General features: G+C 49.1%; 1 protein-coding gene across 1 annotated transcript; it reads left to right on the top strand.

The window, feature by feature from the left end:
* The first annotated feature begins 9,670 nt into the window (after positions 1 to 9,670).
* ITPKB (inositol-trisphosphate 3-kinase B) lies at positions 9,671 to 11,827 on the top strand. The gene has a single exon (XM_012644342.1). The coding sequence runs from the start codon at positions 9,872 to 9,874 to the stop codon at positions 11,825 to 11,827; it is 1,956 nt and encodes a 651-aa protein (XP_012499796.1). The 5' UTR covers positions 9,671 to 9,871.
* The last annotated feature ends 1,579 nt before the right edge of the window (positions 11,828 to 13,406 follow it).

Genomic DNA, 13,406 nt, shown 5'->3' on the forward strand with positions numbered 1-13,406 from the left:
TTAAAACAAGGGCAGCCTTTTCAGTTACAAACAGGCCCAGCGTGTGAGAGGGATCTCTGCAGGGCTGCAGTGCAAACCATAGAGTCAACGTTAAACTGATAGCAAACGTCTTGGTTTCACTTAAAACAAAGTCTTGACAGCGCATTTCAACATACGTGTTTAAGTTGGCTAAGTTCACATTTAGATATGAAAAACAGAATCACGTCTTTTCAGTCATTCTCATATCAGTTCATGGTTTACAGACAAGGAAAAAAATATACATATATATAGAGAGATAGATAAACCACTGGCTCAAATAACGGCTGTTCCATAGCTTTTAGGTCTGCATGAGTAAATCAGATTTGCAACAGAGACAATCCAACTGTGCAATCTGTTGTTCAGAGGGTTAGAAAAAGACCGTTTGAAACTAGATAATTGTTTTGGTGTGCACACGTACATGGGGTATATCTGTAAGTATCCTGTGCTTTGCTGCAGAAATATTTCGGATCAGCACCACCACAAAACACCTTCTGGATTTAGGAGAAGCAGAAATTCCTTCTGCTGTTGCCCTTACCTGAGTTGAAGACAATAACCACTCAATAAACACTGTCAGTTACCTTCTTTACGCCAGGCGCTGCAGATGCAAATGAGAACACACCTCGGAGAGGAGGGACAAAAGGTAGCAGATTACAACAGAGTATGTAGTGAAGGAAGTGTTTAGTAAATGCTTGATGAATGAATGAATAAATGAACAATAAGCTATTATAATAATGAGGTGTGCTCAGGAAGACATCTGGCTAGGACTGAGCTGTGGGAGGAGGAGCAGGCCATCGCCAGCTGGGCCATGAGAGAAAGGTTCCTGTGCAGAAGACATTGCAGGATAGATGGAGAGCTGAAATGATTGTAGGTGTGAAAAGAAGTTCAAGAGAAGAGATGGGCAAAGATACAGAGTTCAAGACATGTGAGGAAGGCAGAGTAGCCAGAGAGAAGGATCTGGAAGGTGAGAGATGGGTAATCAAGTTGGAGATGTAGGTTGGGTAAAATTGTACAGGCCTTGAACACCAATCTCAGCACTCTTATGTTCACCTACAAGAGTGGAAAGGCAACGAATGGTTGATACAGATAAATAAAGGTCCTTGGAGAAGGAAAGGAATTTGCATGTCTCTTGAGCCATACAGAGGACAGGATGACTGGTCCCAATTGCAAGCCTGAATCGTTCTAGAGTGGGAAAGAAGAATTAATAAGATAACGATGCAGCTTTCTATGGAAACACAGAATGAAGTTCCCTGGAGTGACCCAGGTGACTGGGTCACTCCAAATGAATGAACTGGGGTTCTGGCATCTCAGCCTCTCTTGGGTTTCCTTGGCCTGAGTCCAAGTTAATGGGGAAAATCAAGGAGCCAGACCCACAGTTAGTTAGGGAGCCTCCACCAAGCCAAGCACACTCTGAGAAACCAGCCTGTAACTCTTCAGTAACTAGCCTTTCTTGTCTGCCTTCCCAAACTATAAAATTCACCTCTTTCTGAAGTGTCTGGTTGACTCCCCCAGTGGAGGGTGAGCCCAGACCAGATAAATTGTCTGTTGGGCCAGGTGCAGGGCTCACATCTGTAATCCCAGCACTTTGGGAGGCTGAGGCAGGAGGACCACTCGAGGCTAGGAGTTTGAGACTGGCCTGGGCAACATAGCAAGACCCCATCTCTAAAAAAAAAAAGTTGTCTGCTTCTCCACAATGGAAAATTGCTAAGGGCCTAGCAATTCAGACCTAAAGATGGATCTTTCTTATGATTAAGGCATTTGGGGTTGCAAGGAACAAAGCTATACTCAGCACAGTAAATGCAAGTTTGTTTTAAGGAAGCACTTTAGGTTCTCACATAAACTAAGGGCAGACACAGATCCCTGCCAGGCCTCGTAGGAACGGGATCTGGAAAGCCACCAGCGAACACAGCAACTCCCCGCCTGTCTCTCTCCATGGCTTGTATTAGGTACTGTGGGGTCCCTGTCTTGACACATCTGTACTCCCCTCTCTACTCACCAGACATCCTTTGCCCATTCCTGGTTTCTCCCTGATAGCTCTCATGCATGGGCCTTGTGATCTCTTTGCTCAGTTCCTGTAAGGAGGATTCCAAAGTCCCAAGAGAGGAACCCAGTTGGGCACCTCATATTTTCACATGAGTCATTAGCCAGCCTGTGGATCGGCAGTCTTTGGGACCCTTGTCCACTCTGGTCTAATTAGCTATGGCTCAGAGTGGTTCTCACTCAGGGAGCAGGGCAGGCTCTCTTGGAAGAGCATGTGGGCTGTGAACAGGCTTCCCTCATGTAGTTTTCTGTGCCCGAATATGGTGTAGCTGTCTAGATGTTATCAGACTTCAGAGTTTCTGAAGAAGGAACAGAAAGAAACTGCTCAGCTGGACCACAGACTCCTCCATGGTTGCTGGTGCTGCCCACCAGGAGATCAGAGCAGCATCAGCATAGGAAAGAGGGATTGCTGGGTACTGAAGAAGCTCATTCTAGAAGCAATTATTTATTGAGTACCTGCTATGTGTAAGGCAGATTCTGTTTTAGCAACACTAAATCTTGGATCTTTTTTTGGTATGCGATGCTAGGGGGTTGAAAGCCTACTTTTTAAAAAGTGTATCTTTTGGGGCACTTAACCTGTACATTATCTAATAGAGCGTAGTAAGGACACTTCAGAGGTGGGTATTACAGTGCTTGCCATTTTACAGATCCCAAAGCTGAGAGTTTCAGTTACTTGCCCAAGGGCACATAGCAGATGGAGGAGGCTATTAGAGCCTCAGATTGATCTGAGCCAGGCCTCCCTCTTGCCCTCCTTGGCACAGCTGAATGGAGCTGAGGTGGCTTGTTCTGGATGGCTTGTGGCTCTAGCCCTAGACTGGAGGGCAGGGATTGTGTCTTCACCCCCCTATCTCCAGTAGCTATCACAGGCCTGACACACAATAGCGAATTGTTCAAAACCTGAATGAATGAATGAATGAATGATTTATTGCATTGCCCAGACCAAAGGGAAGTGAGGGAAACAAGTGAAGAAGGGTCCAGGGGGCAGGGAAGAGACAAAGGGCAGTGCAAAGGGGCTTCCTTGTTCGTGGCCTAGGTCTGTGCTGGATGGGCGAGGATGTGGTGACCTCCCTTAGGGACACGCCTTGGCCTCACTCATGCCTTGGGCCAATGGTGTGTTGGGAGCCTTAGACTAAGTTTTCAAGCAAGGGGTATAGGGGAAGGGGAAGGCTGACGGAGACCACTAGCCAAGCATAGCAGTGGGAAGTACTTCTTGCTGTCTGGGAAGCAGAAGGTGGCAGCTATCCTGACGGTGCTGATTTCTTGGTCCTTTTGCATAGTGATTTGTTGGGTTGCGTGATTCATCTATTTTTTACGTTTAATAAACAGGAATAGATCCATTCAGTGTGGATCTAAAATGTAAGGCTAAGAAGATAAATTCACCAGGGTCCTAGCCCCTGAAAAGCTCACTATCTTGTTAAGAACAAAGAAAGACAGGAAGATTAAAGATTATTATACGGTACACAAAATAATTTAATAGGGTTACATATGAAGTAGAAAGGAGACACAGACAAATATTTCTTAAACACGACACCAGAATTAGTTGGCCCACATCACAGAAACATGTGAGTGAATACATCAATGAATGATTTGACATTTTACCCAGGAGGGATATTATATATTAGGCATTGTGCCTGGCACTGGGATGAAGGCCATTAACATCCTCATCAAAAGCTGTACCTGTCCATAGCTGTGTTTTTAAAAAAACATCTGTTAAGTTGTAATTGATATACAATAAACTACATATATTTGTATTACAATTTGATAATTTTTCATATATGTACACACTCATGACCTGATCCTTGCAATCAAGATAGTGAACACACCCATCACTTTCAAAAGCTTCCTCATGTCCTTTTGTCTTTCCTACCTCCTGCCCCTCCCCACAGCACCCCATTGCCAGGCAGCCATCAATTTCCTTTCTGTTACCATGGATTCATTTGTGTTTTCTAGAATATTCTATACATGGAAACATACAGTACATACTCCTTTTTTTGTCTGGTTTCTTTCACTCAGCATAATTCTTTTGCTATTCATCCATGTTGTATGTATATCAAGGTCCATTGCTTTTTATTAATGAATAGTATTCCATTGTCTTGAATGGGTTGTTTCCAATTTTTGGCTAATTCTAATAAAGCTGCTATGAATGTTATGCTTTGCATTTATTTTCTCCCAGTCTGTGGCTTGTCTTCTCATTATTTTCAGTATCTTTTTAAAGAGCAGAAGTCTTAAATTTTGATGTAGTCCAATTAATTTTGGTGTCATGTCTAAGAAACATTTGTCTAACTCAAGGTCCTAGAGATTTTCTCTTATGTTTTCTTAGAAAAGTTTTGTGGTTTTAGGTCTTACTTTTGGATCTATGAGCCATTTTGAATTAATTTGAGTATATAGTACAGGATATGCATTGAAGTTCTCTTTTTTTGGATATGGATATTAAATTGTTACAGCACCATTTGTCAAAAGACTTCTTTCTCCACCTTTCTGCACCTGTGTCAAAAATCAATTGCCCATATATATGTGGGTTTATTTTTGGACTCTCTATTCTGTCCCATTGATCCATTTGTCCAACTTTATGCCAATACCATACTGTCTTGATTACTGTAGTTTTATGATAAGTCTTGACATGAGATAGTGTTCGTCCTTCCACTTTGTTCTTTTTCAAAGTTGTTTTGGCTATTCTAGATCCTTTGCATTTCCCTATTAAGTTTAGGAAATAAAATAAACAAAATAAAAATAAAATTAAAAACCTCTGGTGATATTGGTTGTGATTACATTGAATCTATGGATAAATTTTGGAGAGAATTGGCATCTTAACAATACTGAGCCTCCAATTCATGAGCATGGTGTATCTGTCTATTTATTTAGATCTTGTTTAATTTCTTTTCCAGTAGTGTTTTGTAGTTTTCTCTCTACAGGTCTTGCACATGTTTTACCATGTTCATCCCTAAGTATTTCATAGTTTTTGATGTTATTATAAAGGTATTATTATTATTTTTTAAATTCTGATTTCTGATTGTTCATTGCTAGTAGATATAAACACAACTGATTTTGGTATATTGATCTTGTATCCTGTAACCTTGTTGTTATGGGCTGAATTGTATTCCTCCACTCCCCCCAACTTTATATGTTGAAGTCCTAACTTCAGAATGTGACTGTATTTGGACACAGGATCTTTAAAAAGGTAATTAAGGTTAAATGAGGTCATTGGGGTGGGCCCTAATCACCAAGACTGGTGTCCTTACAAGAAGAGGAGATGAGGACATAGACATGTGCAGAAGGAAGACTGTGCAAATAAGACACAGGAGAAGGTGGCCAACTACAAGCCAAGGGGAGAGGCCTCAGAAGAAACCAATCCTGCCAACACCTTGATCTCAGACTTCCAGCCTCCAGAACTGCGAGAAGATAAATCTCTGCTGTCTAAGCCAACCAGTCTGTGGGACTTTCTTATGGCAGCCCTGAAAAACTAATACATGTACTGAACTCACTTATTAGTTCTAGTAGTTTTTTTGTAGATTCCATAGGATTTTCCACACAGACAATCATATAATCTAAATAAAGATAGTTTTACTTCTTCTTTTCCAATTTGGATATCTTTTATTTCTTTTTCTCGTCTAATTGCACTGGCTAGGACTTCAAGTACAACGCTGAATAAAAATGGCAAGAGCTGACATCGTAACTTTGTTCCTGATTTTGGGGGACAGGTGTTCGGTACTCCATCATTAGGTGTGATGTTAGCTGTAGGTTTTTCACAGATGCTTTCTACCAAGTTGAGGAAGTTTCCTTCCTTCTAAGTTTCATAGCTTTGATTTTTAAAATTCCATTTCAAAAGTAGGCAAATGGGGACTCTGCAAAGTTAGGCAAAACTTCCTTACAGTTTAGGTAACTAGTAAGGAATATGGAGAAGTAGTGACAAGCATGGATTCTAGACCCTGACTACATAGGTTCAAATCCTGGGTTTGTACTTATCAGCTGTGGGATTTAGGGGCAAATTACTCACTTCTTTGTCCTTTAATTTCTTCATCGGTAAAATGGGACCAGTAATAACAACAGTTTCATAAGGTTCTCACGAGGATAAAAATGTATAAATGTTTATAATGTGTCTAGAACAGTGTCTGGCAAATAATAAGTACTGTATACCGTATTTTTCTCATGTTCATTTAAAATCATGGAAGACAACTAAATACTGCTTCCAGAGGCAAGAAGCCCATCTTGCCGGTTTCGAGATGTGGATTCTACTCCATATTTTCCCCACCCTCTGCTGCTCTTAGTGGCACAGTTAGAATTTTAGACTAGTAGAATTATCGTCTATTCCTACCTCCAGCCCAAGGTAGGACTCCCTTCTGCATGTCACACCTGATAGCTGCTGGCTGCCTTCTGAGTGAGAATTCTTCAGGCTGCCTGCATATCCAGGAAGTCTAAGTCTCTCAATTGAGGGAAGGCTGATGATGTCTGGCCTTGAGGTGACAGTGAGGTTTCTCAGGGCTTAGGAAGCTAAGTTTCTGTGCTTAATGTATGCATTGCTGGGTCCTTCAGTTGCTTCCACCTTGACACCTGAAATGAGTGTTGGCTCTCCTAGAATGGTGGCCCCTCAGCCATAAACTCCGAGGAATGGTTCTGGGAACTGACAGCTCCTCATTCTTGCCACTAGGGAAGCAAATTAGGGGCAAGGATAGGGCTGGCTTCTCTTCCTTAGGAGCTGCTCAGATCTCGAGTCAACACCTGAGAACCCTGGGCTATTTTCATTTAGCCCCATTGGGGGTGGCAGGGGAATTAGGTTCAATCCTTCCATTGCATATTTTAAAAACTTAGAAAAGATTCAACCGTCTGATTCTCAGGAATTCTTGGCTAGAAGAGCTCTTGATTTCAGATTTAGCATGAGTCTTTTCCTGATTGAGCAGCACGTTGCTTTGCTCACTTAACAGTATTGTTACATAAACAAGCAGGAGATATTTGCTACAAGCGTAGTCAAAATTTTCATCTGAAATTTAGCTAGTTAGGATTTAAGGACTGATTCAGATTGTGGATTTTTAAATCTCCTGAGTCTTACAGCTGTGTTCCCCCCTTTCCACTAAAATGCTGTAGTTTAAGATTTAGGAAATTATGCAAAACACACTGGCAATGCCAAGGGCTTAAATGAGATAGGATCCCCTGGCCAGTAATGCTCCTTCCCCCCTTTTTTTGCTGATGGTAGGGGAGAAAGGCTTTTGAAAATTATTGCGTCTGCAGGAGACAGTCTACAGGAGTCTATAGGAGCAAGGGGGTTTCAGACATTGCTCAGATCTTAGTTCCAAGACTATACTTTTTCTTAAAGTAACTTTGAGAATTAAGTGCAAAAATATGCAAATATCACATTTGCTGTGTGCATTTATAAATGTGCAACGTAAAGGTGTATTTATGCATCTAGCAATTGCACTGCAAAACCATCTGCAGGTCATAGCCCAACCAGTCTTCCAAACTGTGATGCACTTAAAATCTTCAACTTTGCAAGGAGGTGCCCACAATGTACCTTCTTTGAATTTGCATAATTGTGTACAAGAAGACAAACCGTTTATACAGGATTTTAGCCTGCTTTAAATGCTGAAAAGGTCCCCATGATTTGTTTAAAACACATACTCAAAACTTTATTAAAAACATTTTTTTTCAAAAATAGTTTCATAAAGCTAGACATCAGCAAGCCTCGATCGAGGGGTGGAAAATGAATTGTATATCTTTAAACCGCAGAAGTTAAAAGGCGTTTTTTTTTTTTTTTTTGCTCGCTAACAATGGAAACTTTTTTTTAAGTGTTTCCCTCCCTCGGTCTTGCCAAGCAATAGAAAAAAAAAAAAAAAAAAGAAAAAGAAAAACTTGTTCCGCTGAGTTCAACCCCAGACAGGCTCACAACTTCCTTCCTGCTTTCCTCTCCCCCACCCCCCCGAGCCTCCGCCTTTCTACCTCCTCCCTCCTCCACCCCCCCCAACTATTTTTTTCTTTTTCAATCGTACATTGAACAAACACTGAAGTAGCCCGGAGCAGACACTGACAGGGGTAGTGTCTCCAGCGCCGAGAAGAGCGTGCAGAGCCGGCTTGGCGTCGCCACGGTCCGGATCGCTGGGCCCCTGCACCGGGGGCTTTTCCCCCTTTTGCGCTCCGCCTTTTCTGTCTCCCATAGCTTGCTGCGGAAATTATTTCTGGGCATTTTTTCAAAGCCATCTCGTCCCTACAAGGTCTGCGTCTCTGGGCACGTAGTGTGCACAGGATCCGGGAATCCGAGGAATTGCAGGTAAGCTGGGCGGCTTTTTCCTAGTCCTGCCTCTGCACCCCCTTTCCCCCGTCTCTCGGCTCGGGAGCGAATCCGGGCGTTCCAGGTTCTGAAACAGCGCAAAGGAGTAGGCTGGGGAGACGGAGAGGAGAGGATTTGATTTTGGAGGGTGGCGTGGAGTGGCGGTGGGGACAGGAGAGAGGAGCTCTCGGCACTTCTCCAGCCCGGCTTCCGGGCCGCTCGCGCCGCGTCGCCTCCCCCGGCGCGCTCCGGCAGTCAGCGGGCTCGGGCCGCCGGGGGGCTGGGCTGGCGCCGCGCGAAGCTGCCGGGGATGCGGAGGAGTCCAGCGCTCGGCCGCGCCGCGGTGGGGGGCTCGGAGCGCCGGCGCGGGGGGCTTTGCAGAGCCCCAGGCCGTGCGCGGCCAGGGCCGCCGCCAGGCGTAGCTATGCACGCCCCAAGTTCCTCCGAGTGGGCGCGGGTCCCGGAGTCCGCAGGGGCGCCGGCGTCCTCGGTGACAGGACTGACTCGCTGCGCGCGCGTGCACACACACACACACACACACACACACACACACACGCACCCCTCCCTCCGTGGGGGGCGACGGCAGGGGGCGGTGAGTATTGGTTCCGGTACAGGGGCCGTGCAGAACCTCGGCCCCGGGCACGCGCAGGCGCGCCCACACTTACAACACACACTTATTTAGGGACAGGCGACAAGGCCAGTGCTGAAAAATGCTTCGGCCGCGGCCCCGCCGACCGCTCAGGCCTTCGTAGGCCGAGAGACGCAGCCCCAAGGCCAGGGTCGGGAAGGTAACGGCGGGCGCTGGCGGCGGTTCGGGGAAGGCAGGGCCAGCTCCGGTCCCTCCGAGTCGGTCTCTGATGCCCAGAGAGCGCGGAGCATGGAGACCCTTTAGTCCAGGCGGAGGCTGCCCTGTTACCCTCCACAGCCAGTGTTTGCCCAGGCCGAGGAGACCCGGAGACGGTGGCGGGAGCGTCCTCACCCTGGGGGAGGCGGGAGTCAGCCGCGCCCCGCACAGGATACTTAGGGACCAGTAGTTACACATCTGCCCTCGCGCGCCCGCGTGGCTCCGGAGGCGAGTCTTACAATTTGGAATTTGAAGGGACCCCAGAGCGCATCACAACCTGGGGCGGGAATGGGGAGGGGTGTGGAGGACACCTATGACCGCGCTGGCGACTGAGGCAGCCGCGGCATGTGTCCTGGAGCCTCACAGCCCTGCAGGTGACACGTCCAGCGGCGCCGGGTCCCAGGCAGACTGCGTTCCCGAGACTGCCTCTGGGCTCTACCCGCGGCCCCCTAGCCTCCCCCCGCCGCGCCCGCGCCCTCGGGGTCCTGACTTTTCTCCTTGTGTCTCCACAGCGGCTCGGCTGTTTATGGAGCTCTGGGCGGGGGCTGAGCCCGCGGTCGTGTCCCCCGCCCGCCTCCCCAGCCATGCCGCCCCGTCGGCGCGCGGAGCCGCGGCGGCCAGACCTCCGGGGCTGAGCCGGGAGCCGCGGGACGAGGAGGCGCGGGCGCAGTCGGAGCGGGAGCCGCGGCGGAGGGCAGCGCGGCGGACCCAGTACTATGGCTGTGTACTGCTATGCGCTCAATAGCCTGGTGATCATGAACAGCGCCGACGAGGCGAAGAGCAGCGGCGGCCCCGGGCCCAGCGGCAGCGAGACGCCCCCGCCCCCGGGGAGCGCAGTGCTCAGCCCCGGCAGCGTTTTCAGCCCCGGGAGAGGCGTTTCTTTCCTCTTCCCCCCAGCCGAGTCGCCGTCCCCCGAGGACCCCCAGAGCCCCGGGGGCTGGCGGAGCAGCCGGCGCAGGCTGAATAGCAGCAGCGGCAGCGGCGGCAGCAGCAGCAGCAGCGTGGGTAGCCCGAGTTGGGCTGGCCGCCTGCGAGGGGACAGGCAGCAGGTGGTGGCCGCCGGTACTCTCTCCCCGCCGGGCCCAGAGGAGGCCCAGAGGAAGCTGCGGATTCTGCAGCGTGAGTTGCAGAATGTGCAGGTGAACCAGAAAGTGGGCATGTTCGAGGCGCACATCCAGGCGCAGAGCTCCGCCATTCAAGCGCCCCGCAGCCCGCGTTTGGGGAGGGCTCGCTCGCCCTCCCCGTGTCCCTTCCGCAGCAGCAGCCAGCCCCCTGGAAAGGTCCTGGCTCAGTGCTCCCGGAGCGAGGAACGGAGGACAAAGTCCTGGGGGGAGCAATGTCCGGAGACCTCAAAGGCTGACTCTGGGAGGAGAGAAGGGCCCAGCCTATGTCCCTCGCAGAAGAAGGAGGGAGTGGCACCTCTTCCCGGCCGGGATGCCCCGGCAGGATCAGGGACTCAGGGGCCAGCCGCTTTGGTGAGGATGGAGAAGGGCGTTCCTGCTAGTCCTCCCTGTGGCTCCCCCACAGCTATGGAAACTGACAAAAGGGTCTCTCTTTCGGGAACTCAGAGCTGCCAAGCTCCCTCATTGGGGCTGGTCGGAGCTAGCTTAGTGATGGACACAGAAGTGGCAGCAGGAGCCACATCCACTGGGACACACCGTCCACAGGATCCTGCCCTTATTGAGCGGTCTGCGAGGGCTTGCAAGCCTGAGGATCCGCACCCCTGGGAGGCCCCGGTGGTGAGGCAGGAGCAGTTTCTGGACAGTGAGACGAGCCCAGCCCCAGAGAGGGGCGGGCCGCGTGGTGGAGAGCCCCCTGGGAAGATGGGGAAAGGAAATCTGCCCTGTGGTGTGCGGACCTCCAGGACGCCCGAAGCGGGTGAAAAGCCACGGGACACAACGCTCAGTGCGCAGAGCTCGGAGCCCTTTGATGCCCTGAGCTGGTCCAGGCCGCCCAGAGACTTGGGCGCAGTAGGCCCCGGGGAAGCCCGAAGTGGGGCTCTGGTGGGCGGAAGCCCTCGGCAGCCCTCGGACAGAGCGGAGGAAGGGTCTCCAACGCTGGGCTTGCTTGGGGGCAGCCGATCAGCACAGCTGGGGACTAGGGAGCTGAAGGCGGGAATTCCTTCTGGCAGGATGCTGGAGCCTTTGCCTTGTTGGGAAGCGGCAAAAGATCTGCAAGAACCTCAGTACCTTCCTGGAGGCAGGTTGGGTGCGCAGCCTGGGGGCTCCCGGGCTTGGCAGGGCCCCACGGAGGAAGCAGGTTTGGCCTGGACGCGTGGCACAGGGGTACAGTCGGAGGGGACTTGGGAAAGCCAGCGGCAGGACACAGACACCCGCCGCACGCTGAAGCTGCTGCCCCCGGATCAGAAAGACAAGCCTGTCCTGAGAGAGGCCTGCAGCCCCAGCACCATACCCGCCGTCATCATCACAGACGTGGGCGCGCAGGAGCACAGCGGCCTGGAGGAGGTGCAGGGAAGCCCTCTGGGCAGCCTGCCCCTGCGGAAACTGTCCTCTTCCTCGGCCTCCTCCACGGGCTTCTCCTCATCCTATGAGGACTCGGAAGAGGACATCTCCAGTGACCCCGAGCGTACCCTGGACCCCAACTCAGCCTTCCTACATACCCTGGACCAGCAGAAGCCCAGGGTGGTAAGTCTTGCCCTGAGATTTTTCTAGAGCTCATGCTGCTTTCAGCAGACCTTGGATCCCCCATGTGTCCCCTTTTTCTTACTTTCTGTTGAGTCATGAAGCCTCTGACCGGGGCTCTGGGACAGTCACAACTAGTAATTCTCTCCAGGTGTGTTTGCTGGGGTGCTGTCCAGGCACTTTGTGGCTTGGACAGTGAATCCAGGTCACTTCTGCTGTTGCCATATAATCTTAAGAAACAAGTGTTTAAGGTACTTCCTGTAGGTCACCACTCTTCTTTGGAAGATAATGTTCGTGAGTGTCACCAAAAGCTTTGTGATTAATCCCCAAAGATAGTGAACAGAGCTGCTGAGTGTAGCTTTTGTCTGATCAGGTGAAACACTTAATTGTGTGATTGATTCAGGCTGAGGAAAACTGACAGGGATGTCATTGAATTAACTCAGCCTCTACTAATAGGCTGGGAAAATGAGTGATGTGATTCTCTGACAGGGCCCTAAAACCTGCAGATGTGGTTGTGGCCGATCTACTGGGTGAGGAACCACCAGGCCTCAGTAAGTTAAGTCAGGTCATTGCAATATTTAGTGTGGTCAGCGTAACTAAGGTGCAGTCTGATATATGAACTAAAATGAAAACCTTGCTTTGAGCTAACAAGTTTCTTTAGTATCAGAATATCATACTAGGTTGAATTGCCTGTGATAGGCAATTCAAGTAGATACCTCCTAATAGACATGCACTGTTGGCTGGTCTAGGTTGACATTTCAGGTATGTTTTCATGTGAATCTGGTTCGGTTCATCACACTGACATCTTGTTCTTGCTCTGGCAGCAGACAGTTTATTTCTATTACATGGTTAATCGCAGTTGAAGGCTGTTTTTACTCTTGGAGGATCAGAGTATCTTACGGAAGACGTAAGAGTTGAAGCTAGCACTTCTGAAAAGGTCTGGACTTTCTCTTAGCTTTTCCAGAGAGCGTGGGGAATTTCCTACTTCAGCGTGCAGGGGGTTGTTGTGCTACCTTGAGGGAAAGTCTGCGTTTTATTATAGTAGGTAGCCTTCCGATTTCAACTTGAATATCAAATACTATTCATTATACCTTGATAACTTTCACCACCACAAGTGAAGGCTTTCTATTTCTACTGTACATCCTTCACTAAGGTATTTTGGACTCCAAAGCGTATTTCTCTCTGACTCCCATTTCAGAAATCACAGTCTGGATTTTTGAAGACCAGGCATTTCTTTTCATGAAACTGCTTTCTGCTGATGATCTGAAGGCAAATATGTATGCAAAATATGGCCCCATCAGCCTGTTATTTTGTGGCCAGCACAGGGCCCCAGGCATCTTGCACCTGCTGTCAGGTATGGGCACTCCACCTTTAGAGGGGGGAGGGTCCACCTGGAATGGCAGGTGGAAAATGCTTCTCTCTGAAGGTGTGGCTCACACTTCTCTGCCTTCCTGCCCAGCAGTTAGAGGCCTAGTGAATAAGAGATGGTCCCTCATCCCATTCCTCCCAGTTGCTTTTGAAATCCCAACGCATAGTGGGCACAGCCAAAGTTGCTTTAACTTATTCTCCAACTTTCCATTTGCCCTTTCTAGTGGTGCATTAGCAGCTT

Source organism: Propithecus coquereli, unplaced genomic scaffold, assembly GCF_000956105.1.
Source record: "Propithecus coquereli isolate 6110/MARCELLA unplaced genomic scaffold, Pcoq_1.0 Scaffold210, whole genome shotgun sequence".
Classification (NCBI taxonomy): domain Eukaryota; kingdom Metazoa; phylum Chordata; class Mammalia; order Primates; family Indriidae; genus Propithecus; species Propithecus coquereli.